The sequence below is a fragment of the Porcisia hertigi genome, chromosome 36, assembly GCF_017918235.1.
Source record: "Porcisia hertigi strain C119 chromosome 36, whole genome shotgun sequence".
Lineage (NCBI taxonomy): Eukaryota > Euglenozoa > Kinetoplastea > Trypanosomatida > Trypanosomatidae > Porcisia > Porcisia hertigi.
In genome coordinates, this window is record NC_090595.1 from 2,472,485 (window position 1) to 2,498,825 (window position 26,341).

General features: G+C 58.2%; 6 protein-coding genes across 6 annotated transcripts; all 6 read left to right on the forward strand.

Annotated features, from left to right (window-relative positions):
* Nucleotides 1-393: 393 nt before the first annotated feature.
* On the forward strand, nt 394-1,599 carry JKF63_00621 (uncharacterized protein; the record flags this gene model as incomplete). The annotated part of the gene is made up of 1 exon (XM_067896672.1): nt 394-1,599. One exon carries the CDS (start codon nt 394-396, stop codon nt 1,597-1,599), a length of 1,206 nt encoding a protein of 401 aa, XP_067752829.1.
* A 3,152-nt stretch (nt 1,600-4,751) lies between these two features.
* On the forward strand, nt 4,752-7,898 carry JKF63_00622 (uncharacterized protein; the record flags this gene model as incomplete). The annotated part of the gene is made up of 1 exon (XM_067896673.1): nt 4,752-7,898. One exon carries the CDS (start codon nt 4,752-4,754, stop codon nt 7,896-7,898), a length of 3,147 nt encoding a protein of 1,048 aa, XP_067752830.1.
* A 1,196-nt stretch (nt 7,899-9,094) lies between these two features.
* JKF63_00623 (uncharacterized protein) lies at nt 9,095-10,648 on the forward strand (the record flags this gene model as incomplete). Its single annotated transcript, XM_067896674.1, has 1 exon — nt 9,095-10,648. The coding sequence occupies one exon, from the start codon at nt 9,095-9,097 to the stop codon at nt 10,646-10,648; it is 1,554 nt and encodes a 517-aa protein (XP_067752831.1).
* A 1,585-nt stretch (nt 10,649-12,233) lies between these two features.
* Nucleotides 12,234-21,086, forward strand: JKF63_00624 (uncharacterized protein; the record flags this gene model as incomplete). Its single annotated transcript, XM_067896675.1, has 1 exon — nt 12,234-21,086. The coding sequence occupies one exon, from the start codon at nt 12,234-12,236 to the stop codon at nt 21,084-21,086; it is 8,853 nt and encodes a 2,950-aa protein (XP_067752832.1).
* Nucleotides 21,087-22,325: 1,239 nt separating this feature from the next.
* Nucleotides 22,326-23,690, forward strand: JKF63_00625 (uncharacterized protein; the record flags this gene model as incomplete). The annotated part of the gene is made up of 1 exon (XM_067896676.1): nt 22,326-23,690. The coding sequence occupies one exon, from the start codon at nt 22,326-22,328 to the stop codon at nt 23,688-23,690; it is 1,365 nt and encodes a 454-aa protein (XP_067752833.1).
* A 612-nt stretch (nt 23,691-24,302) lies between these two features.
* On the forward strand, nt 24,303-24,722 carry JKF63_00626 (uncharacterized protein; the record flags this gene model as incomplete). The annotated part of the gene is made up of 1 exon (XM_067896677.1): nt 24,303-24,722. One exon carries the CDS (start codon nt 24,303-24,305, stop codon nt 24,720-24,722), a length of 420 nt encoding a protein of 139 aa, XP_067752834.1.
* Between the last annotated feature and the right edge of the window lie 1,619 nt (nt 24,723-26,341).

A 26,341-nucleotide genomic window follows, 5' to 3' on the forward strand; every position in this document is an offset into this window, starting at 1 on the left:
CTCCCCCCCTCCCCTCCCTCCCTCCCAAAAGACAGGAGTGTGGCGCTTTTTTTTTGCGTGGTTCATTTCGTTACGGTGCATCCTTGCACAGTGCCCCCTTCTCATCTTCCCACTTGCTCTCCTTCACTGCGGATATGGAGTGGCATGGTGTTGTGGACTCTACCTGTTCCGTGACGACGACGCCACCTGCGATTAATTGCGCAGTCTCTCTCATTATTTGCTTCTCCCTTCTCTCTTTTTTCTCTTTTTTTTTTCTTTCTCCCCGTGTGTTTGTGTGTCTATGCGGAGGCTCTCACATCACTTTTCCCCTTGCCCTAATCTTTTTCTCCAGACGTACGCACATATCCAATCTAGACTGCTCGGCCTTGCCGTTCTCGCTGTTATCGCAGGACCATGTCCTCTCATAACAAGCGTGGGAAGGCCAAGGAGGCGGCGAACAAGCAGAAAAGGGCAGACCTGCATCAACACAAGAGCACTCAAAAGGGACGAGACAACAAACGCACCAACAACCGAGGCGGCGGGGGCTCCTATCTCTCTGACCACACCTCAGCTAGGCAGAACCAGGTGAAGCATACTTACGACGACACGGACCCGCTTAGCCAGCAGCTTTTCGACTACATTATCGTTGTAGACGTTGAAGCGACATGTGAGGAGCACCATCGCCACTACCCCCACGAAGTCATCGAGATTCCCGGGGTCCTTATCGACGTTCGTATCGGTCAGGTTGATCGAGCCCGTTCCTTTCACACGTATGTGAAGCCGTGGCGCAACCCCACACTGACACCCTTCTGCACCCAGCTCACCGGCATCACACAGGAGACAGTGGACGCGGCCCCCAGTATAACCGAGGCGATTAAACTTTTCGAAAAGTGGTACCAGGAGACCATCCCTAAAGGCGCCAAGACCATCTTCGCCGCGGACGGCCCGTGGGACTTCAAAAACTTCTTCTACGAGCACCACATTCTGCGCGACCATGTAGGCTTTCCAAGCATCTTCTACGAGTACCTCGACATCCGCACTACCTTCGCCCACCGCCTGAACCACGGTGTTCCGATCAAACTGGACGCCATGCTGCGTAAGATGAACCTTCGTTTCGAAGGCAGACCGCACAATGGCTTTGATGACGCGTACAACATTGCACGGCTCGCTGTCGCGATGATGAGGTCTGGCTGCGTGTTTGACTTTGTAATATCTATTCCGTTAGATGACGAGTACCACTACCACCTGGACGGTGTACCGCTTTACCGACGTGAGGAGGGTAGTGGCCACGTTGACCGTGACGTCGTGGAGGACATCGCAAAGCAGTGCTACGGTGCAGAATACTTCAAGTTTGGCCAACGTCAACGCGAAGCTGTTCGCACTTATCGCCTCGAGCACCCTAAGGACTTTAGCCATGGCAACGTGGTGGCACTGAAGCGGCGCCACGATCGTGTGTTAGCCCGGCAACGGCGACGTCGGTGGCGTCTCACGCTGCTCTTTCTTCTCTCACTTCTACTGGTCGGAATCGCATACGTGCTGCAACTACACCGCACAGCTGGCGCGTTGCTGATGTCTGCCTTTGCAAACCACAATCTGATCACCACTGACGCGCCAGCCTAAAAAGCGCGTAGTGAGAGAGGAGGGAGGGGGTGAGGGCACTTTTGTTTTTTATAATCCTACAGCGCAATGGATGGCGGCATGTGCTTGTGTGACGATGCAACGACTTCGGCGGGTATTTGCCGGTTTCTTCTCCCTCCCTCCTCCATCTCCTCTTTTTTTTATTCTTAATATAACTCTCGGCTAATCTTCCGCGCCGCTAACTCAAATGAAGCTCCTGCACTGCTGCCTCAGTCTTGTTATCCCCTTCTTCCCCCCCTCCCCCCCTCCCACCCACGCTGGCGCTATTTTTTTTTTCGATGTGCACGCGCCTTGTGTCTGTACGGAGGATGAGGGGGGAGGGGCTTCAAACTCTGCGTGTACTCGTCGTGAGACGTGGAACTTTGAAGACAAGGCGCACACGACAACAAGATTGCTCAGTTCAGAGAAGCACACGCCAGCTGCACACCGCACGGGCTTGGCTATTTGGTCCTAGATCGCAGGCCAGCATCTCCCGGCGCGAGGATGAGCGACGCGAACTGCTACGGCGGGGGTCGCCCGGCTTCAGCCGTCTCATCCCCCCCCCCCCCCCCCCAAAAAAAAAAAAAACAGGAGTCTATAGTTGACGAGGCGGCAGGGAGGTCATGTTCGTCATCGTCTACACTGGTGCCCCTCCGTTTTCCGCCTTCTTGCAGCTGGTCGAGTGCATGCCGGAGAGTACTCCGATTCGCACCATTGATTCCTAGAGACTCTCCAGTGTGGCAAGGCCCCATGCCGCCGTGTTGAATGCAGAGACCTGAAGCGGCGGCGGCGAGGAGGGGGGGGGGTGTTGCGTACAGGTCGAGTCCAGGGTCTCGGAGGGCCCTGTCCTTGAGATTAGCTGAGCATGTGCTGGAGTTTACTCGCCATGGACGTAGACTACCCTCTACCACCGGCGTCACGGTCAGGGGCTGACTCCGCCTCCGAGGAGAACCCTGGTCTCGGCACGCTCGGGTCAAGGCATGTCGTGCATCCATCTCCGCCTGGCACCGACCGTGCTGTGTGAATAGGTGAGGGGGGGGGTAGAGATGTGAAGGCTCACGAAGAGCCCGTTGGTCACATAACCCGACTCGACGGAGGACGTCGGCTCGTGCTGGAGCGACGAGGATGTTGGCCATAGAGTGCCACAGGGGGAATAGGTGGGTGGGTGCGATGTGCGGCTGTAAATGTGCGTCCGCGCTTTCCGGGCTATTCGTGCGGCAGTGGCACATTGAGGGCAAAAAGAAGAGGTTGAGCCTCACTTGTTGGATGTGAGAGGGATGAGGTGAGGTGAGTAGAGTGGCAGATGTGGGCTTGTACAGTACTGATTTTGTTTATCCTATCGCTCCTATCTTGCTGTTTCCTCCTTTCCAGTACTTCTCGAGGTGTATTCATGGCGTGTATGTATTCCTAACCTGCTAGCACCCAGGCCCGTGGCCCCGGTGGTGTCTCGCACGCTTGCCACGATCCCTCTTCCCCCCCTCCCCTCCGCCCCCTCCGGTTCCGTCTCCGTTGCGTATCTGTAATCTCCTCAAGCTATTTTCGGGGTGACGCTGCACGCGCCAAGTAAACCGCCAGCCCCATCAAACAAGGTATACAAACACTTTGTATGTGCGGGTTCGTTGACTGAGGGGGTGAATAAAGGGAGAAGAAAGTGATGACGCGCGCACAACGGAGCAAGGGCGATATTCCCCTCCCCCCTTCCCCCTTCTCCGGCTGCCGCTATTTCCTTCTACCGTCACTGCATATACCGTCTGCTGCTCTCACACCATTTGTTTTTGTGTTTTGCGCTTTGCTCACCCCCACTTCACAACACGCATCAGCGCCTGGGGGAGTTTTCTTTCTCTTCACCTGCTAGCTCCTGGCTGCTTTGTTTCTGTGTGCAAGTTTCTCTGGCCCATCCTGACAAACGTGTTGTGGTGTCCTGGCTGAGCCTCCCGGGGGGTGTTCCCAAGGCGCACACCGACACATCTACACGTGCGTACAAGCGAAGAGACGCTCTCTCTCTCTCTCCCACACACACACACACACACACACACACAGATACAGACCAGAGGTCATCACTCCCCCCTCGTATCATTTCGTTTCCCTTTCCACTCCAGCATTATACACCTTACGTTCCCGAGCAGACCTCGTGTGCGTGGTTGGAAGGAGCGCCAATCCCACATCAGCTGTACAAAAAAACTCACAGTTCATGAGTGGCCCACTCAAAATCCCCGTACCACATCAAACTTATCTGCACCGGGAGCCAAAGGACACAGGCGACAGGCAGGGAAGCAAACACGCATGTCTAACGAGTTTATCTGAAGCCCTGCGATTCTCTTCGTCTTGGTCCGTGTGTTCGTTGTGAACGCTTTGTCTCTCTCCCCCCCCCCTTTACGCCTTCTCCCTTGTTTATTCCGTGGATTTGGTAGATTCTCCCACTCTTTCTTATATATATATATACCCCAGAAGGTGGACCGCGTTGTTGTACACCGCACTCTCTCTCACACACAGTTTTGATTGTCTCTAAACTGCTGTGGGGGTGCACGACTCTGCTTTTCTCAGACCCCCTCAACCCCCTCAACCCCCACCACCACCACCACCACTCATACACACACACACACGCAGAGAGAGTTTGCGTCTTGACTTATACAATTCTTTCTTTTTTTCTGTGCTGTTGTTTTTGTTGCTTTGCAGCTTCTCTCATTCCCCTTGCTCGTCTGCGTTAGCCTGCCTGTGTGCGTGTGTGTGCGTGTGTGTGTGCGCTAGCGAAGTCGCTTACTGGCGGTTTCCGTTCCTGCCGCCGGCCCTCTATTTCCCTTTTTGTCTACCAGTGTGGGGCTCCCTCCGCCTCCCTCGCCCCCCCCCCCCCAAACATACTATTGACATCTTCGTATCACCATCTTCGAGCTCCGCCGCTTTTGTACCTTTCTTTTTTTTTCCTTTCCCGATCACAATTTGTTTGCTTTGCTGTGGCGTAGGGGTGTTGGCACCTTGCATAGGTTGTCCGGTGTGCTGGGACCTAGGCGCGCGTGTTTGTGGCGACTGCATGAGCGGGGAAGTCGCGGATTTCTTTTGAACACGTCACATGTGCAGGCGTCAGTGTGTCTCCATGCAGGTCTTCTTTTAAGGTGCCAATATCTGAGCAGCAGCCTCTAGTTTATTTTTTTTTGGAGATGTCTGATGGCCACAGTGTTGTCCCACCGTGCTCGGCGTCGCCGCCGTCTCTGACGGCACACTACGAAGGCGAGTCGCTCATGGCAACAACAGAAAGAGGAGCAGATGTCCGTCAACCTGAGATGTCGGATCATCACACAAACTCAGTTTACTCTTCTTCGTCTGGTGGGGTGGCCAACGCGCCGTCGATGCGGCATCTGATACCGCCACATGCCACATCCATATCGCACTCGACAAAACTCGCTGAGGAGCAGGCGTCGTCGTCGTCGTCACAAGTTTCAGGGCTAGAGACAGCATCGTCTGCTCTCTCTATCGCCGCCTCCGGGCCTACCACCTTGAGTAGCAGCGGTGGCGCTATCTTTCAAAATAGAAACGGCACTTCTGTGACAACCAGTGCCAGCGGCTCCATCTCCTCTTTTCTGGGCACATCCAAGGCAGCGAAGAGGCACTACAAAGTTGGCAGCGCACCCTACGCACACCGTCGCACTGGTGCCACGGGCTCCTCGGCAGATTGCAGGTCCCTCTCGGAGCGCTGCAAGGCCGCCAGCACCTTGGCCGCGGAACTCATGTCTGCGCTCATGGAGCATCCCCCGGAGGCCACAGAAATTGCACAGTACCGCGCGTCGATGAAGACTGTAACGTCGTCAATGTTGTCTACGCCTTCATCTGCGGCACAGCTACAGCAGCACCCCGTGTGCGCTGGTACTGTGAGGCCGGAGGGGTCAATGCATCCTGACGCCAGCACCATATCTCCACCAACAGAGAGGGGAGGCCCGGGGACACCCTCGCACTCCTTTCTGGGGGCTGTTCTGAAGGGAGGTGCGAAAAGAACGAGTCTGACATCGCTTGGCGCGCAGCTTGCAGCCTCTCAAGCGAGGCCTGGTACGGCAGCCTCTCTCCTAAGACTAATGGCGGACACAGCCAGCCCAGACGACGGCGTTGATGCTGGTCAACGCAGCACATCCCCCGCCGCAGCAACGGCTTCCAAAGCGACAGAGACGGTCTCAGCGCAGCCGTCTGCGCGTAAGCTACTGGAGCTGGTTCCGGGTGACACAACTGCCATACCTCAACTATTGAGTGTGCTGCGCGAGATTGCGCTGTCTTGCGCGTCCCCGGGGACGCTTGGAAAGGCAGCGGGCGGGTCGGTGTCGGTGTTGGCAGGTTCAACCGATGTTGCACACGGCGCAGGTGGTGGGGTGGTTGGCGCCACCCCGGGCAGCTGCTCTGAAGCAGCGCCCGCGGCGGCTCCCACCGCGCCTTCTTCACACGACCTGAGCGCTGTGGATGAGGAGCACTGGCATCGCGTACGCGCCCACTTTGAAGTGGTGCGCGGTCTGGTGCTCAATGAGCACGAGTTGGTCCACGCACTAGACGAGACGCTCGGCGCGGAGTGGCGTGGCGAGTCAGCATCACTGAAAGAACGAACATATGGGGACGCTCTAGTGGCGCCGAGTGCGTCGTCGGCAATGTCGGCGAATGGGTTATGCAATCCTCCCACGGCGGCCCCATCGAGCGCACCCGGCCCTTTGACTGCCAGCTCGGTCGTTCCTGCCACGCCAACGCCACTGGATAGCGAGGCGCCACCTCTTCCATCCTCCACTTCTCGTGTGCTTGGTGGAGCTGGCCCGTCGAATGCATCCGCCACTGACTCTTCTAGTGCCATTACCCTCCTGCCCACCGCCACCAGCTCGCGCAACGGCACGAATCACGCTGCTCCGGTTGGCGTGACGTCCCCGGCATCGCCAGGGACGGCTGAAGGCCACAGTGCGCACTTGCTTCCTAGCCGCGCGATGCTCAGTGTGGAGCAGCGGCAGCCGGAGCGTGGCGTCTCTTCTTCCTCTGAAGCACCGAGCCCTGTTGCACACCACCGGTCTGCTAGCGTCAACAGGGCAGCCACCGCCTCAATGAAGCAGTTGTCTGAGAACAGCTCCAGCTACTCGCCCTCGCAACACGTTGCCATGATGCTGGATCGCAGCACAACACCACCGTCGGTGTTGCGCACCCAAGTTGATGGCGACGGTGGTCTCTCGAACTTGCCCTCAACACCACTGTCGGAGGCAGCGGCGCCGTATCAGCCGTCAGCGTCGGTCATGGGCACTAGTCCACAAGGTGGTAACACTTGCGCGTCTATCAGTGCGCCTTTTCGCCTAGAGACGCGCGAGGAGATGCTGCGGCGTCGGAGTGCAGCGCCAAACGCCTTTTATGCGTCCATATCACATAGCGGTGCTACACACTTTCGCTGCGGTTCTCTTAGCGCGTCAACGACTCCAGGCGCCTTCGCGCCGTCCTCGCTGCCACCAGGCGTGCCACCGTTTGCACTCAACGGTGGTACTAGTGGGGCGCGCAGCATGCCTGTGTCGCCGGTGATGTCATACACTTCTCCACTCAGCTCTTTGCCGTGCCCGTACGAGTACCTGCTGGTCCTGGATTTCGAGGCCACCTGCGAGGAACACCCCCCACCCAACTACCTGTACGAGATCATTGAGTTCCCCGTGGTAGTCGTGGATGTACGGCTGCAGCGCGTCGTGGCAGAGTTCCACCGGTTCGTTCGCCCACGATACAAGAGAGAACTCAGTCCATTTTGCAAGGAGTTGACTGGCATCCGACAGGAGGATGTGGACTCGGCGGCGCCGCTGGAGGAGGTCATTCTGCAGTTCGAGCGCTGGTTTTCCCACACGCTGCCACCAAACGCCCGCTGCATGTTCGTGACGGACGGGCCAATGGATTTGCGCGAGTTCATGTACATTCACAGTGTCTCTAGACAGGGCATCCGCTTCCCCCCGCTCTTCTATCAGTTCATCGACGTAAAGCAAATCTTCTCGTGCTTCTTCCAGTGTTCACCGGGGAAGATCAAGGCAATGCTGGAGGTTCTGCATTTGCCCTTTGAGGGGCGGCTGCACAGCGGACTGCACGACTCGCGCAACATTGCGTCCATCGTCATTGGTCTTCTCAACTATGGATGTAGCTTCTGTGAGGTGTCACTGAATCGCCTACCGATGAATGGACTATTGCTGACGGGGGGAAACGCCAAGAACGGATCAGGGTCTCTCCTCCTCTCGCCTTCGATTGCTCCTGCCACGTCCGGCCGCACACGATCCTCTGGCGCGCCTCTAGCGTCCTTCTCTGCTCACCACTCTGCGAAATAGAACGGTTACTCGCGCTGAACTTCCTGAATTCTTTGGACGACTGGGGAGTGAGGACTCTCACCGTCTGTGTGCGCGAGAGTAGAGTGAGGGAAGGAGAAGCCTGAATGACGGACATCACTTATTGTTTTTTTTCTCAGGGCTATGCGACTGCCCATCTTTGATATTCAAAGTGTCTCCCGCTTTTTTTTTGGTGCGGTTGCTGCTGTTCCTGCTGCTGGGCTCCCTCCGGTCGTTGGTGGTTTGTGTGTGTGTGTGTGTGTTTTGTTTTGGTCCCAGATGTCGTTGGATGCCATTGACGTTGCTGTTTTTTTTTGTTGATATAGAGCCTCAAGTGCGCACGCGTGCGTCCCACTTCTCATTCTATTTCTGTGTTCTCCTCTTTTTATCTGTACGCGTTTGATCGCGCATCTCTGTTGCGACAACACACCGCATGTCTGCACAATTCACTATCGCTTCTCTGTTGGTCGATTCACTTCCCCTGACTGTGTTTCGAATCCAACACTCCCCCCCCTCCCTCCCTCCCTCCCTGCTGAAAGGAAAGAGAGAGGGGGAGAGAGAGCCATGCAACCGCAATGCGTAGAGATGTCTTCTTGGCACTCGTCTCCGTCACGGGCATTCCTGGCAACAATATTATCGGGGAGAAGGGGAGGGGTGATACATACGGATAGGCACTGACATTGTTTATCGACAGCATCTCTGTCTTCGCCTTTTGTTTTCTGGTGGGGGTGTGTCACCACCGCGGCGTGTACGCATCTCATGCGCCCTCCCTCCCACCCGATTATACACCGGCTGCAGTCGCTGTTGCAGGTGACTTTTCCGTGCCGGACTTTCGACTGGGAAGGCCTCCCCCCCCAAAAAAAGAGGCTGGTCTTTTTATCTGTGTGGATTCGTCCTGAGGAGATCCGTCAGCGGACATCTCGTGGATGAATGCACACACGAACACACACACACACACACTACACGTTCAAACCGTGCTCCACCTCCCTATCTTTGTTGCCTTTCCGTTGCCTTCCTGGTCTTACTGCGCTATTTTGTTGCCCATTTCCTAATCGCCTGTCTGCTGCGACGTCATTCCCATTCCCCTGTATCACACACAGGGCATGGTCATCCTGGACGACCCACTTCATCGGGCCACCCTGCTACAGTAGTCTCTCGGCCTCCTTCCGATTTCATTGCTTTACTGGCGTGTTTTGTGAATGGTGCGCATCCGCTCTCTCGCCAAGGAGCTGCTCCAATTGGAGCGTCAAAAGCAAACTGCTTCCGCCGTCTCGCCTGTCAACAGCGGCACGGCGTCGCCTCCTCTTCCACCTGCGGACTCCAGCGATGACGTGTTGGACGACACAAAGCGCGGTGCGACACCTCGAAAGGGATTCGAGGCCCCTTCCGGCATCTGCAGCTCTTCTGGAGATGATGCTGCAACGAGTGCAGCATGTGCCTCACCGGCTGCTGAGGCGCCAGGGGAGCAACTCCCCTCACCACGCTCCCCAACCTCTAGCTGCGGGGTGGCGGCTGGGCGGCAACCGGTCGCTACGTCTTCTCACTCACAGCTTACTCCCTCCTCTCGGGACGGTGCGCATAACGGCAGCCGAAGCGGCCTCTTCACACTCGGCAGAAGTCGCTTTGATATTCTTATGGGGGGTGCATCCCACGGTGACGGCGGTGCCTGTCCGAAGTCGCAGGTGCGAAGGGCCACAAAAGCGTGCGCGAGTGGCGGGCTAAGAAGCGGAACCGCGAGGCCAGCGGTGTCCGAGTCGCTGCACCATCATGGGGAGGCGGAGGGCGTATGTCTTCTTGAGGGCTGCGAGGACAGCGAAGAGGCAAGTAACCCCGCGCCGCCTCTTGGTGCGCCCAGCGGCATTCCCTCTCGTCCGCCATTCAAGCGACTTCTGCCTCAGGCGTTCAGTCACGTGCTCGTGTGTGACTTCGAAGCCACCTGCGCAAGTGGCAGTGTCCACTACCCGCACGAGATCATCGAGTTTCCTGTTGTGGTGCTGGATACTGCCACGCTACGCATCGTCGCGGGGTTCCATCGGTATGTGCGGCCGCTGCGAAATCCAAGGTTGACCGCGTTTTGCACGGAGCTGACGGGCATCACGCAGGAGATGGTGGATCTGGCGGATCCGCTGCCCACTGTTGTCGCTCAGTTCCAGGACTGGTTGAGGACAGAAGTGTACCCGCTCTGTCGCATGTGGGCGAGGCACTACGGTCCCAACCGCCTCTCCAACAACCTCAAGTCGGAGCAGCGTCGCTTCGTATACGACGAGGCCACCGACTTGGGGAGGGCCAACGTGCCTGCCGAGGCGATGATATGCATGGCTACAGACGGTCCGTGGGACATGCGCCGCTTCATGCACGAGTGCAGCGTTCTGCGCGACGGGGTCGAGTTTCCACCTCTGTTCTACCGCTACATTAATGTCCGGCACGTCTACAGCAACCACTTCAAGTGCCGACAAGTAAAATTGACACATATGCTGAGAAAAATGGGCATGTCGTTTGAGGGGCGGAGACACAGCGGCATCGACGACACGCGCAACATCGCACGCGTATTGGCAGAGCTCCTTGCGCGGGGCTACCGTGTCCATCACGTTAGCACCATCAAATACGCTCACCGCGGCGACGCTTTTTTGGACAGCAATCAGGCCGCTCAGGAGCTACTGTCCGAGTACGGCGAGACTGACAAGACTCACACGAACAAACGGGCACATTCACGCAAGGGCAGCGGCAGCAAGCGAAGTGGGAAGAGAGCGTAGCAGCAACAAGTCTCGCGTTTGTCTGTCCGTGTGCGTGTGTGTATCCGTGTAGGGCTTGCTTGTGCTAGTGATCACACGATAACTAAAGTACATTCATGGAGAGATTGAAACTGTTTGGACAAAGACGTTGATAGGTCCTGCGCCGGGCTGTGTGTGCTCGTGTGCTTGATGTACTGGCGCGAAAGGCTGCCCTATAATGTGCCTCGCTCTTGTGCCACATGCAATAGCGCCAGAGCGCAGGTGATTTAGGCGGTGAATGCGGGAGGTGGTGTGCCTGTTTGATTCTACCCTCTTTGAGAATATATGACCACGGAGGCGCTGAGAAGCACATCAACTCATCGCAGATACTTTGACAGCTGATCAAGAGGCACGCTCTCCCTCCCTCCCTCTCTCCCCACCGTATTCCTCATGTTCAAACGTCTTCACTGTGCAGCTGCTGCTGTTTTCCTTCTCCGTCTTACGGTTCAAACGTAACATACACCCACGCGCGCGCCCAACAGGGCCGTCAAGTACAGCACCCAACAGCAACACACATACACACATACACACATACATACATACACATACACCCGCCATAAACATCTGCGGTGGCAGCAAAAGATCTTGCACTGCTCCCCCCCCCCCCGCCCCGCCTGTCCTCCCTTTCTTCTGCCCATTGCTTCGTTGCATTCATTTGTGCATGAAGGTGTACCCGCACAGTCCCACATGCATGTGAGAGTGGTGTGCATTTCCATGAGAGTGTTTCATCTGCCCAGGGGAAAGCGCCTTGGTTTCAACACATTTTATGTCTTTGTCGTTGTTTCTCCCTTTTGTATCATTACACGCGCCCCTTGCCCCCCTCCCCTCCCCTCCCCCTTCACACACACGCACACACACACACACACACACACACACACCTCGACCTCGAGTCCCAAGTTGCAGCACGTGCCACCACCCTTGTCGCACCGCGTGGACACAGGGATCAACACTCAACGGTCTTGTGTACAAAACCTTTCGCTTTCATATAGGCCGGACTGCCACGCAAGGCTTTTTCTCACGCTCCTGCCCTCCCCCTTTTTCCCTTTTTCCCTTTTTTCCACCTTTTCCTGCCCTGCAGATAGGTGGACTGGGCACCGCTGTCGCGGCGAACTACCCTGCGCGCGCACACGAATCGGACCACAGTCTCGAAGGGGTTTCGTGTGGCGTGTTCGTGTGTGCATGAGTTTGTCGTGCCCCGTTTGTCTCCGCTCCCCCCCCCCCCCCATAAAAAATTTTTTTCCCCGCCGCTTATAGATTTTCGTCGTGTTCACAGCGCGCATACACGTCTTTGGGTGGGGGTTTCCCGCACCAACGCTGTATTTTGTAGCTCAACTCCGCCTTCACTCCTACCTTGTCTTCACTCTCTGTGAACGTGTGGCTGGTCGGCTCTCTGCCACGAATGTCCCACATAGAAGGCAGCGAGGAGTTGCACCGCACATCCTATGCCTCACGCGCAGCATCTTCCCCTTGCACGGATGCATCGTTCTCACATCAGATAGACATCGATACCAGCGCTTCGCACGAGGGCCGCGGCCGCGGTCAGGTGCATCGTGAAGAGGCGTTCAATATGCAGCGTAGGGGAGAAGAACGCACGTTTCTGCCTGCTCCAGGGCAGGGATGCGAAGAGCGCTCCTCAGTGCCCACAGAGGTCCTCGCTCGTGCTGGCAATACTGTAGCCGTTTACTCGCAGGCAGGGGCACTTGTGCACACCCCACATCGCACTTTCCCATGTGTATCCGCGGCGTCGCCTTCCAGGGCTGACCCCTCCATCTCCTTCCAAGGCTCCCCGGCTGCCTACACGCGATCTTCCTCTCCAATCGCGAAAGGCATTGCTTCCAATATAGCGGCGGCGGCGGGAAGCGCGCTTGCGGCGGATTCTTCCCCTCCGTTGGGGCCTCACACCGATAGTGCCAGGAAGGCTGGCGCGGTTGGCTCTCAGTGCTTCGGCAAGATCCACTGCAGTGTTTGTGGGATCGCCGTTCCTCCCAGTGACTGGAGGGTGCACCAGCTTGCAGCGTTACATCAGCGACGACTGCGCGAGCACGCGATTGCCTTTGACGGCCGTAGCCGCAGCACCCCCCCCACTTGCATGTGGACCGTGAAGGTGCCGCCTAGTCACAGAAGCCTCTCCACTGCCGCCGCGGGCTTCAGGCCTTTGCAGAGGCCAGCAGTTTGTGGAAGCATCCAGCAGCCTACACTCGCGACGAGGCTTTCTGCACATGTGCCAGCGCAAACTAGGGGCAGGCACCACGGAAGCAGCAACGTTTCCACAGCGGTAAAAGAACAACCATCTTCTTGCCAGCGTCGATATCGACGCGAGGACGACTCCGCGAACTCAAACACATCCGCTGGCATGTACAGTACTAGTGGCAGCAGCAGCAGCAGCGCTTCGGGAGGTGCCCCCAGCATGGGGAGTGCGGAGAGTAGCCGCAGCAGTAGTTCAGAGACCGAGGGCAGCGCTGCTTGTGACCATCCTAATGTCAGCGGTACCGCCCATGCCACTCTTCCTCGGCCAGCTGTCCTGACAGGTGCCCCTGTTGCGTCCTGCACTCCCGCGTCGTCTTTTGAGTTGCCGCCCGTCTCTCCCCCGTGCCTCTCCGAGGCATCGTTCACGTCTTCTCGCGCTCGCACAGCCTTTCCACCTGAGAACGTGTTTGGCTTGACAGAGCCGGGGACCTCTGTGCACTACGTGGAGCTCACGGCAGAGCAGCGAGAGCGTCGGCGCGTTCGAGAACTAGAGAAGCTGCTCCACACATATCTCTACTACCACGAGCAGAGGCTCTTGTCAGTCTGCATGCGGCGATGGTACGGGGCAATGTTCTCCAAGGCTACTGCATTCATTGCCGACCCAGACCCCCCGAAATGTGGAGGTGACGCAGAAGCTAGGTCTGATGCTTTGTGTTCCCCAGAGGACCACACTGTTGCGTTGCTGTCCCCTGCAAAAGATAGTGTCACCCGCATCCCAGCCACTTCTGTGTCGCCGTCACCCATCTTGGAAGTGCCGCCAAGTAGCTTCGGGGATACATCATATGAGTCTGGCGCACCGTCTGTCCCGCGCGACTCCACGAGTCCTGTCGCCTTGGTGGCAGTGACAGCTGCAGTGCTCCCAGACAAAGGAACCAACAGTCATGCGCACGGTACAACTGCTGAGATTTTTGAGGACAACGGACAAGACCTCGCACGGCGCAGCAGCACCCAACAGCCCGAGTCACCGAGCGCTTCTGTGCCATGCTGTGACGAGAGCGCACACAACAAGTGCCCAGCAAGTTGCAGTGCGAAGTGCACCACTTCTGCTGAGGTTGTAGGCGCGCATGCCACCCATACGGCGCAGGCCGGCGTGCAAACGACTTACGGAGAGGCCGAATCCACTCCCATCGCCTTTCTCACCACCCACATCAAATCGTACGCGCGCGTCCACGTGGCTTCGGACGGCCGCGCCTCACCAGCGGAGGTTCGGTGCGCCAAGGACGACGGCAGCGCACAGAGCGAGGCGCAGGATCTGGAAGTGATGCGCACAGATGTGAGGTGGGTGGTAGCTCGACCGGCAAGTCTACCGGTTTCTGCGTGCAGCTCTAGCTCTGAATCTTCTGGGGGCGTTACGGACGGAAGAGACTGGTGGAGCACTCTCGGTCGTGGTGACGCCGCGAGGGGTTCTGTTGCCGCTGGCGCTGGCGCTGCGCCTACTCCATGCAGTTCCACAAATCGCCCATCGCAATTTCCTCTTGTCAAGCCAGGTGGGAAGGTTGAGTGGAGGCAAGTGGGAGGCGGGGCGGCGGGGCGAGGATGCCGCAAGAGTCTCCAGCCCCAGCACGCCATCGATGGCAGCCATAACACCGGGTCTATTGAGCTGATCTCTCGACAGCAACCGTACGTGTCTGCCCCTGACCATCTCGTTGGACACCACGCCGCCACTCACGAAGGCGACGGTGAGGGGGGCGTTTGTGAAGACGATTTCGACCAGGCACCGCTCTCAGAGAAGCTGCCAGAGCAGGTGCTCGACGAGCCAACACCTCCCAAGAGGCACTCCCAGAGTTGCAGCACTCATGCGGAGGTGTTTAGGTCCAGGTCAAAGAAGGCGCGTCGCTCTAGCAGCGGCCTCCAGAGAGCCGAGCCCAGCGGACCGGCATGGCGTACTCAGACACCACGCGAGGAGGAGGAGGGGGAGGAAGAAAAAGACTGTGTTCCTGAAGTGCACCAGCCTTTGTGCCCAGCCGTTGCTTCACGGAAAGATATGGCTCGTCTTGCTCACGCTGTACTTGACACTCAGGCCGATGCTTTCGACTGTGACCGCGTGGGCAGGATTGATGAGGAGTGTCGCCACCACATGCGCATCCGAGGCAAAGGAGGAGAGGAGGAGTCCTTTGGGCGGCCTGACTCCGTCGGCTTTGCAGCTGCGGTGACGGCTTCCACTTCATTTGGTGAGACGGCCGGGGAGAGGTTGTGCGAGCTGTCGCTGCCGGCTTCCGGGGCCCCTGGAGGAGAGCAGACAACCCCCACGTGGCCAGCAGAGCCATCATGCCATCAGTCAAAACTTTACGAATTACCTTCGCACCCGTCACCGAAGACACTGTCGCTGACGAGAGGCCTGTCAGTTCCTCCTGGGCCTCTGAAGTGCGGCCTCGCGAAGGCCCCCTTGTCACCATCCTCCATCACACTCACACATGCATCGAAAGAGTCTTCCTCTTCCTCTTCCTCTTACTCGTCGTCGTCGTCGTCGCGCAGCACCAGTATTGGAAAAGGCAGCGACATTTCCGAACCCATCGCTCGCTTGTCGCCCAGGTCACAACAACGTGTGTGGCAGGTGCCCTGTCCACAAAATACAGCATCGTTGCCCGCAACCTCCACGGATGTCCCAACGTTGACGGAGGACACGTCAGAAACTCACCAGCTCCACAGCCTCGACCTGCGGGCAGCAATCGCGTCTGCGACGCCGAGGGTGACGAGCACCAGCATTACCGAGGGGGGCGGAGCAGCCGCTCAAGCCAAGGAGGAGGAGGAGAAGACTACGCTCGGGACCTCATCGGTTTATCTACCCTCTTCTTTAGCGCCTCTGATGCCGCAGAATACACATGAGCTCGTCGCAGCAACAACGCCGCTCTCCTTGGCTGATATTTTGTCCAATGTCCTGGCCAGGACACCCGGTGGAGGCGGCAGGCAAATGGCTGCCTCGGGGACAAGTGAACGCAGCGACGCAGACCGCCTTGGTCATTGTCGCCATCGTAGGCACACGCGCGGTATGGACACAATCGTGCGCCTCCCAAAGACGTTGCTGGCGTTGCACATGCTGAGCGCACGCGCGGCTTGCGGCGCAGTAGCGCCCCTGCATGTGGACGTAATTGGTGAGTGCGCCTCCGATCGTGACAACAGCGACGCAGCGCCACCGCCACTGGGGTCATCCATGTCCTTTGGGGTGGGGGAGGAGAAGGATGAGGTGCCGCGGCTGTCATCGCCGTCTGACCACCCGTACAATATTATCATCGACCCGGCGCGCCACGGCAACGGCAGGGGCGGCAGTGAGGGTGTTGGCTTTTACTCCTCCATGAGTGCCCGACTCCTTGTGAGGGAAGGCGGTAATGGAAGCGATGGTGGCAGCGCGGCCGAGTTGCGGTCAATGGAACGCCACGACAGGGTGTTGCCTGCGTACACAAATGAGTTGGCAACCACGCTGACGAACAATACTGACGAGGGTTGCGAGAAACGGGGCACCGATGCATCCGGAGAGACGACGACTGTGAGGAGGAAGGGCAGCACGGGTGAAGCGCTGTTACCGTCCGCGCCACCGCCAAATGAAATGAGCACTCTTCAAAGCTCGGCGCTACCATCTTTCCCTTCGTCCACCGCCCTGAGCGCACACGACATACGTGCTGCCCTTGGTGCGCCTTCAGGAGTGCAGACTCCACGGCAATCGCCACCGCCATCATCATCATCGTTCGCCCTGAAAGCCAGAGGTGAAGCAGGCGCTTTGCAGTCTCCTCGTGGGGAGCCTCGCGATCACGCAGGGGTGAAGGCGCAGCGACGTTCGGTCGATGTTCCTGCGTCCGCCGTCCTGGCGCACAACCTGGTCGGTGAGTGCCAGAAAGATGCCGTGGAAGAGGGATGGTGCTTGCTTGGTTCTGGTGGGGCTGCGAGTAGTGACGCCAATCGAGCGCGTGGTGTAGATGATGCTACACGAACAGCCGCCCTTTCACATGTTGATGTGGCATCGGTAATGAACTCCCCACCCAGGGCAGCGTCTGGTGGGGCAGTGACGATGTCGATCAGTACCAAAGAACGGGTTACTTCGTCCAACACTCGTCGCTTCCACAAGACCATCTCCGACGGCCCTGTTGCAGTGTTGCCAAGCACGAACCGGATCTCCGCAGCGTCCTTTTCTTTATCCGACAAGGGTGTGACGTCAGCCGCTGAACGAACAGAGGCGACGATGCCAATCTTAGCGCAAGCGCCTCAGCACCTGGATCCCTCACGAGGGGCGACACGATGCATCGATCAGGCAGCTGATGGGCAACCTGTGTCCCTGGATCAGCAAATCACTGTCACTCTCACCTCAAGTGCGACCATCAACTTCAGCGGTAATGCATCTCCGCGGCATCGAATCCCTGCAGATGTCAGCTCCGCTGAGAGGCCTGTCAGCGATGCCCCTCAAGATCGCCACTCCTCCACACTGGCTGCCGAACCAGCGGACTCAAGCACCATACGTCACCGCGGTGGTGGTCAATTGGACACCGCGCAGCCCCGCGCTCCTGGTGCGTCCGGTGTCTTTGTGGGTGGTTCCCATGCGGCTCTCAAGGACATCCCTTCTGTGGAGTTGCGAGAGCTAAGCGCCCGAGGTGGCGGGACTGACTTGGTCCAAGAGCCGTCACCACTCGCTTGCAGTTGGCAGGTGGGGGAAAAACCCCTCATGAGGGGCGACGTTGCCAAGGCCCCAGTCGGGGTGTGCTCTGACCCTGTTAACTTGTCAGAGCGAAAAGCTTTGCTACACTCAGCCCAATCTCTTGAATCCCCTCCAGACCCCTTCGCAGGGCCTCAGCGGACTGCGCTGAACATTGGCTCTTCTCGCCTTGACAAGGACACCTTCCATGAAGGGGTGGCAGGGCTGTCTGAGGCGCCAGAAGTGGGGGCACTTGCACGCAAGTCGGACCCAGCCGCAGTCGGCGCTGCGCGCCCGGTGAACTCTGGTTCCCCTGTCGTGGTGCCAACCACACATCCGTATTGCTACACGGCCATGAAGGCGGATGGTGCTGGGCTCATCGGATCCAAGCACGGCGATCGCACTAAGGGTAGCGTGTCGGCTACAAACGCTCCGCGATTTCCCTTGGGCACAGCTCCGTCTCTCCTGGCAGGCCCACCAGACCGCGCACTCAACCACGCCGCTGTTCTTTATTATTCACCGACAGCGTCGACTGCAACGGCAGCGGCACGACGTGGCGCAACGGGCAAGCTCCGTAGGCGGTCTTCGTCCGCGTCCGCGTCTGCGTCATTGCACACGCATTCTGCAGACGTGCACCCGCATAGACGTAAGTCGCACCATCATCGTCACGGTCGCCGGTCAGCCGCGTCTCTGGGGAGGCGGCGTGCAGAGAAAAAAGCAGAAAGATCAGGACATGGCAGTCGCCCAGATGGCGACGCCTCACTCAAACACCAATGGCAAGATCGCTACAGTGAGGGCAATCACCAACGTGGGGAGGACAGGGGCTACCGGACTCCCCGATCGCGTCAACAATGTCGCCGCTGTCTTCGTGAGGAGCGCTTCACCTCGCGACACAGACATGGAAGACCACAGCCGGAGGACGCGGACGCAGCGGCAGCACCACGGGCGCACTCTTCTTTGCGACATGCGCACGAAGAGGTCATGGTGCGGGGTCTTGACGACGCGGTCGGCCGGGAACCGCGCTACGTGGCGCAGAAGGCTAGCAGGCAGCTGCTGCCCGGAGGTCACCCGCCGCACTCATATCGTGTGGCACTGCCACTTGCACCGACTGGGTTGAGGACTTTTGGGCAGGAGGTGCCCAGGAAAGGCGAAGCTTATTTCGATGACCCAACGGCTCCTCATAGCGGAGACCTGGCACAGGGGGCGGGGCGCCGCAGCTTCCATCGACCGCGCAGAAGCGGCAGCGTTCTCTGCATCGAAGGCCGTGTGAGAGGTGACAACGTCGCGCGGAGCAGACATAAGCATCGGCAGCCCAGCGAGCGTTATCGCACTCGGGACCACCGACACAGCCTTCAGCGGATGTCAAGCACCTCGGTCTCGTCAACGACGACATGGGCGTCGAGGAGCTCCAGCGGGAGGAGCAGCGTCCACAGTGGAGATCGTCGCAACACCGACAGAGCTGGTCTCACTCACCGCGGCTACGCTGCCGCGCAGATAGGTGCTCCACCCGGGGCGGATAAAGCCGTTGCACGGGGTTGCGGGAGAGAGGACGCTTTGGAGGCAGGGAAAGAGATCGGCGAATCTGTGCATGCCCGGGGCGACGGTACTGAGCACAATCTCAGGGTGCCGCTCCAGCAGTCGATGTTATCCATTGAGCCATGTTGGGGAGAGCGCGGCGTGCAGCCACCCCTTGCCCATGAGCGAGGCTCAGCAGGTGGCGGGGATAGTTACGCGAGAGCGGATGCACGTGTGCATGAGACCCGCGGGTCACCTGAAAAAGCAGGCACAGGCCGCGGCGCAGGGGGCTCCTCTCCCGTGCGCGGGGAAGATGTGGACGGCAGAGATGTCCATAGCGTCGACGCTCAACCACCTCCAGGGCGTGTCGGCGGTGCATGTGCCACAATGCAGGAACGCCCCGCAGGGGACAAATATGGGATCCTTCCCTCAGGTGCGTCGCTCCCAAGCCAGGGTGCTTCACTGGCTACCTCAGTGCCTGTGAGGTCGGCGTTAGCGGGAGACGAGTCTGCCTTGCAGGTCCCACGCGGTGGAGCACACCAGTCGGCATGTGTGTTTTCCGCGGAGCTGGGACGTCCTCGCCAACATGACACGGTCACCGCCATGGCTGGCACAGAGAAGCGGCAAGGCTCAGCAGGCGGGCAGCCGGTGCTTCCACAGCACGGTGATCTCTTTTACCGTGACGACGCGGGTCGCTTCCACCGCGTCAACGATCAGGATCTGCCAAGCGTGATGGCTGACGAGGTGGGGAGGCGCTCCTCACTGCAACATATCCCAGGCCCATCAAGCAGTTCGCGCCGCCCGCTGTACATTGTTCACAGCCCCACGCCACCTTTTTCAGCAACCACAGGAAGGCCGCCGTGCTTGGCGTCGCTGCCGCTTTCGCGTCGTTGTTGGACCATCACGAATCCCACTAAATCCCTCGGATGTGGCCGTCTCAACCCTTACTGCTCCTCGTGCCGCGCCAAGTACAACCTCATTTTTGTCGACCCTCAGATGCGACCAGTTCAGTGGACGTCGACACAGTGCACGGAGTTGGATCAAATGGGGGACTGTCGCACTCACAGCGGGTATGTTTTCGGTGGCGGCGACACGGAGTCTACGCGAGACGCAATGCTCGTCCAGCAGCGACTTCGATCGACAAGGATGTCGGCATGGCCGGAGCTGCCACGCCTCGGCAAAAAACATCTCCTTGTGCAGCAGGAGGATCTCGATGGCCCGCTGCGCCACTTGACGCCCCCGCCTGAGGGGCGTTTTGTTTCGGTTACGTTCGAAGAGGACGAGCGAATATCCGTCACTCCGGCGCCTCGCCATCGAGCGCCGTTGGTCTCTGCGTCGGTCCGCCGCGCCTTCACTCTTCCGCCGCCATCGGCAGCGCTCTCTCAACCGCCACGGCGCTCCTCGCCACGTAATGCGTCCAGCGGTGCGCTGCGGCTCCCCGGCCTCTCTGGGAGGGACAAAACTGGCCGACGCTCGCCAGCCTTGAGCGTGCCGCTGTACCCCAGCACTATACAAAGCTGCACGGACAGTCACGGCCGTCATTCTCTAAATCCGCAGAGTGGTCGAAATCTCTCTCGACACCAGCGCAGACTTATCGATTCGTGCAACACGGAGAGCGTTGTCGGTGTCTCCAGCCCCCAGCCAGGTGTGCAAACGGAGATGACGGTCGCGAATAGCGGTCAGCCATCGCTGCGGAGTCATCCAGTGATGGAGTCGGTGGCGGTCGTCAAAGGAGTGACCGGCACCGAGGCCGCGGTTGGCGCGAGCGCTTCGGCCAGTGCATCGGGGATGCCTGTCGGGGCTCCTGACGTTCTCGCTTTGTGCCAGGAGGAGCGCCGGATCAAGAGGGCGCTAAAGCAGCTTCTCTGGCGTGACTTACCACAGCAGCGAGGAACCGCAGAGTGGGAGCACTACGTGCGCTCGCTTAGCGATGGGCTCCGGCACCAGCTCCACCTTGCACCATCGCCACCCTCTGTGCCTCCAGTGCCGACAGAAGTGAAGCAACCGTCTTTTAGCGGTGACGTCGAGAGGTCGTGACGCTGGTGCACACCAAGCGTCGCGTAGAGGTGCTGAGATGGCTGTGTGTCTGTGTGTTTGTGTGTTTGTGGGGGGGGCGTGGGCCTGTGGGTGTGGTGAAGTGAGAGGCGACATGCTGCAACTTATTGGTAGCTTTGTTGCACTTGCGACTTCGCTTGTAGCCAGATCCTCGTGCGTGTGTGTCTGTCGCTGGCTGCTACCCGCTGCCCATGCCCCTTTATATATCTGTGTGGGGTATCATGCCTGTCTATCAACAGTCGCAGGGGCTCACCTATGCGGGTGCCGATGGGCGGTGTCTCTCTGGTAGCCACGTGTGAAGGAGGGAGAGGGCGCACGACCGCTGATGCGGACTTCTCTTTTGTCTCCGTTATCCTTTGCCGTATTGGGCCGCGTTTACTTTCAATTTGGTTCTTCACGTGCATCGCGCTCCCTTCCCTTCCCTCCCCCCTTTTTTTCGTGGGCGCTGCTTTGATGCAATGGGCGACTGTGTCCCTGACGGGGTGTAGTACCAGAGTGTTTTGTCTCACGTCGTTCATTCGACGCCTTCCCTCCGCTCTTTGGTCCGTCTTAGAATGTTCACTAATTTTATTCACCCAGGCAGATTGCGAATGGGAATGGGGGAGGGGGGATGTCATGCATAGACGGTCAGTGTAGCAAACCCATAGCATCTTGAACACAGATGGGCAACACAAGAGGTCAGGGCACACCTGAGTCTGTTTTTTTTTTCATGTCGCCATGGTTGGCAGTAGTAGCCAGGAACGAGTCAGCTCTATCGCTGCTTCTTTACCTTCTCGTTGGGACCCCCCTTTTCTGTGGCCTTGGATGCACTCCTCCCCCTTTTTTTTCCCGTGTCCCACGGGTCTGCCTGCCGCAACCGCGAGTATAACCCACTTCGCATTTGCCGCATACGCTTTCTCACACATGGTCGCGTGTCTTTGGCTTTTCTCAGTGCCCCAATTGTCACCAAGTTGCTGACGTCTTCTCATCTGTCCCTCCCTCGCCTCGTTGTATTAGATTTTTACACGCGCCGCTTACTCGCGCGTACACACACACACACACACACACACACATACACGGGCGTGCGTTAGTGTGCCCTCGTGGCGACGCAGTTTACCGCGCAGTCCGGCCGCAGTGTTTATATGGAACAAAAGAGAAACAGGCGCTGGAGAGCTGCGTCCCGTTTCTGTGCATTCCTATCTCAGCAGCAGCAACAGCAGCGGCGGCAGTGGGGAGGTACCCATGGTCGAGTCTCAAAGTTCAGGTGCCATCTCCACTCGGCAGCTCTCTCTCTTCTCTGTACTCGGAGGCGCCATCACACGGGCGACGTTGCAGCAGGTACAGCGTGACGTTGACGTTCTTTGCAGCGTTTCTTCTTCGCTGCGTGCCTCCCCGTCGTCTGGGGCGACCCGCCCTGTGCGGGTGCCAGCATCGGAACCGCCGCCTGGTGCTTCGGATAGTCATCCACTGCGGCGCGTGCTCGATGCTCTTCGCGCTGCCCATGTGGGTGGCTTGACAGGGGGTGGCAACGATGGGGCACCTCCGCAGTCGGACTCCACACTCATCTCTGTCCGTGACGTTCTTATCCACGCCTTCGGTGTCTCAGCTGGCTCCTCTCTTTACCGTGAGTGGGTGCAGGCTCCGCGCCGACGCATTCAGCGCGTTGTCCATCAACTAGCCATGGCGGTGCGAGAGCGCTACCTGCCCGTGCTAACAGAATGCTGTGCGCTTTCCAAGGAGGAGTCGATTGATGTGCACGTACAGCTGTACCCATCTGCTGCTATACCGCAGACGGCTGTGCCAGTGGCTCTGAGGGAGTCACAGGGATTTTTCGCTGCCGTCACGGTACGGCGCCTATCGGCGCTGGAGGAAGAGGTCCTCGCGACACGGCGGTTGCGTCAGCGTTACATGGAGGTGGCAGCGCAGGGGCAGACGCTCTCCAGTGCTCTCAGCTTTTGGGCCGATGTTTCTTATGGCGATGTGCCGCCTGCCCTACTGGTCGACCACCCGCCGCTGGGGTTCGAGGAGGAGGGCCGCAGGCTCACCGCTGAGGCAGTTCAAACCGCCGCTACGAACGCCGCCGCCCCCGACAGAGACCGGCAACGAGGGCGCAAGACTCAACGCGCTACAGACGAAGAGGATGACCCGAGACAGCCGGCGCTCTTGCTGGGCGTCCGGGAGGACTCGGAAACACTAGCTGTTGCTCCCGGAGAGCTGGAGAGGGAAGGTGCACTGGATTGGCTGCAGCCTCTGCCGCTCCTCTGGACTGGTGATGAAGCCTGTTATGGACAGTGTGCAGGGGCTACCACTGCCAGTGACGCTGCACCTGCTCATCATATTCGCTACGAGGGTGTAGGTCTACTGGCAATGGTGTACGTGCATAGTTCGGGAATGGCCTATGTTGGCTATCCACAGTCTTCGGAGACGGCATCAGGCGGCACATGTACTGACAGCTTTTTGCAACCGCATCGCGACGTTCCGCCTGCCGGTCCTTTGACGGCTACACCACCGCTGCTGTCGTCGCAGCAACCGCCGCTAGCGCCTACCTGCTCGCTTTCTATGAGTTCCTCTACCGGCTTCGTGCGCAGTCTTCTAGGTTTAAGCTGAGGACGCGTGCTCATTAACAACGACGACAAGACACATCCGCTGCGCTGTGGTTTACACAGCGCCACAGGGGAAGCAACGTACTTCAAAGAGTCAGAGGGCAACGCTCCAAATGCACTCGAATGCTAGAGAAACGAAAAAAAAACAGAGGGATACCTGTGGTTGTTTTCATCCTCACCAGGGCGGGCTTTGCGTGCCCCTCCCCCCTCCTCTCCTCTCCTCTCCTCTCTTTCCGCTCCCTCCCCTCCATATCCCCTCCATCCCCTCCATCCCTTGCCTGTGATCCCACTTCTCTCTTTCCCTCTCACCCCCTCACTGCGCCTCCCCGTTGCAGTTGATTATTTTTAGTGATATCGCCCTATTTCCCCCCTCCATCTCCCAAGCCTTCGTCTCTTTCTGTTTTTTTCTCCACTTTCTCCTCCATTTTACCTTTTTTTCAAGTCTGAATACTCGCGCTCACTTTTTTTTTAGTTGTTCTCTTTCTTTCCCACCTTCGTTTATCGCTCTTTTCGCCACAGTATCTGTGCTACTTTTTTTTTTCATCCTCCTCCACCACTCCATCACCACTCCATTACCTTTTCCCCCCGCCCCTTCCCCCCCACATACGCAGCAACCATGGCGATGTCTGGCGTCACGCTGAAGGACGAGGTCCGCACTGCGATCGACAATTTGCGGCTGAAGAAGACTCGTTACGTGATGATGGTTATCGGTGAGGACGGGAAGCAGATTGAGGTGATGGAGATCGGCAAGCGAAATGTGACGTACGCCGATTTCAAGGACAGGCTTTCATCCAGCAAGCCGTGCTACGTGGCCTTCGACTTTGAGCATGAGGGAGCGGACTTGGGGCGCGAGAAGCTCATTCTTATCCAGTGGATCCCCGACGGTTCGAAGCCACGGGAAAAGATGTTGTACAGTGCGAGTCGCGATGCGCTGAGCTCTGTGTCTGAGGGTTACCTCCCAATCCAGGCGAATGACGTATCGGCCCTGGATGTTGATGAGATTGTTCGCAAGGTGAAGTCCCATCGCTCCGCGTAAGTCGGCGCGTGTCAACGTGCGTGCTGTGGGGAGACGTCCAGAGATTCGTTGTGAACAAAGGAGAAGCGACACAGTGTTAGCGGCAGACGCTAACGGGTGCTGACATGAATGCGCATACACACACACATCAACACACACGCACAGGGGTCGATGCTTGTGCTATGCCTTTGCTTTTGCCGGCTTTTTTTCCCCTCCACCCCTCCCCTACCACCACCGAGGCTAACATCTCGGCTTTAGCGGAGGTGTTGGGGGGATGAGGATGCAGAAAACTTGGCGCGCTGGATCAAGTCTATATGTGCAGTTCACAGTCCGTGTCTGTCTGCTGGCGCCCCCCCCCCTCCCTCCCTCCCCCCTTGTCGGGGTGAAGGGTCGGTGCGGTCAGGGTCCGCCACCTGGACAGATTCCCAGATGTCTTGCGGGACGAAATCGCACGAGGCAACTCATTAATCATCAGCGTAATGAAGAAAAGAAGAGAGATGTGAGAAGATAGGAAGAGAAACAGGGGCTAGGTGAGTGCAACTGCGGAGGTCTCGAAAGGGAGAGGGCAAACCGATGAGAGTTGAAGCAGCGCCTTGCCAAGGATCAACGTTATTAGAGCAGGTTCCAGACACCATCTTCCCAGCGACGACGTGAAGCAACATTATTGGTGGAAGCACGAACGATGTTCGTCAGGCGTGCGCCTCGGCCAAAGACATTAGCCATCTCTCTCTCTCCCCCCGAAGTCTCATCACCGCTGTATCCGCAACTGCACGCGAGGCAAGAGCGAGAGGGGGAGGGGGGAAAGATGGGGCATGGGGAGCGGGCATGATGACTGACCCGATGGCGCGCCGGCATGCTTTCCGCACCACAGCCGTCGTCTTCGGATGCGTGTACTTTCAGATACGCATTTGCTGACTAGTTAGAGCTCAGCTTGGTATTCGCATTGAAACACCCAGCGTGTGAGTCTGTGTGTGTGTGAGCTATATTGGGGCTTTCTTATGTACATCCTCGCTACACGTTGAGCTCTGCTCGAAACTTGGCTGCACGTGGTCTGTTTTTGGGCCTGGCCGCATATTCACACACACCCCCTTTGCCGCATTGATTTCCTTTTCCCTCTACCGTCTTGCGCCTTTGCTTGTCATTACCATGCTTACATTTTCTGTTCTCCATCTTCTCGATCTATGGCGCTGCCAGTACACGTGGACTCGCGCTTGTGTGCGTGCGTGTGTGTATGCATGGGCACCTCGTCTCCAAGGCGGTGAAGGTGCTCTCCCCCTTCCTCTTTCCATTCATGTCATCACCCCTGTTTCACTGCCGTTTCTCTTGAGCACTTCTTTTTTTTTTGCATTGTTGATCTCTTTTCCCATCTTTCCTGCGTGAGTGTACGTGTGTGCGTTTGTGTGTTCCCTTCCCTCGACGTGTTCCCGTCGTTTCTCTTTTCTTTCATGGTTTCGTGTGTGTCACCACATCTGCCTCCGTCACTTCTGTCGCCCCCCCCTTCCCCCTCCCCCATATCCCTCGAGCTGGACGACTTCCCTTCTCATTTCTTTATAATCTATCTCCAGCGTGGATAGTCTTTTTCTTCCGAAAGAGCAACTTGAAACTGAGTAACTCCTCCCCCCTCCCTCCTCCCCCCTCCT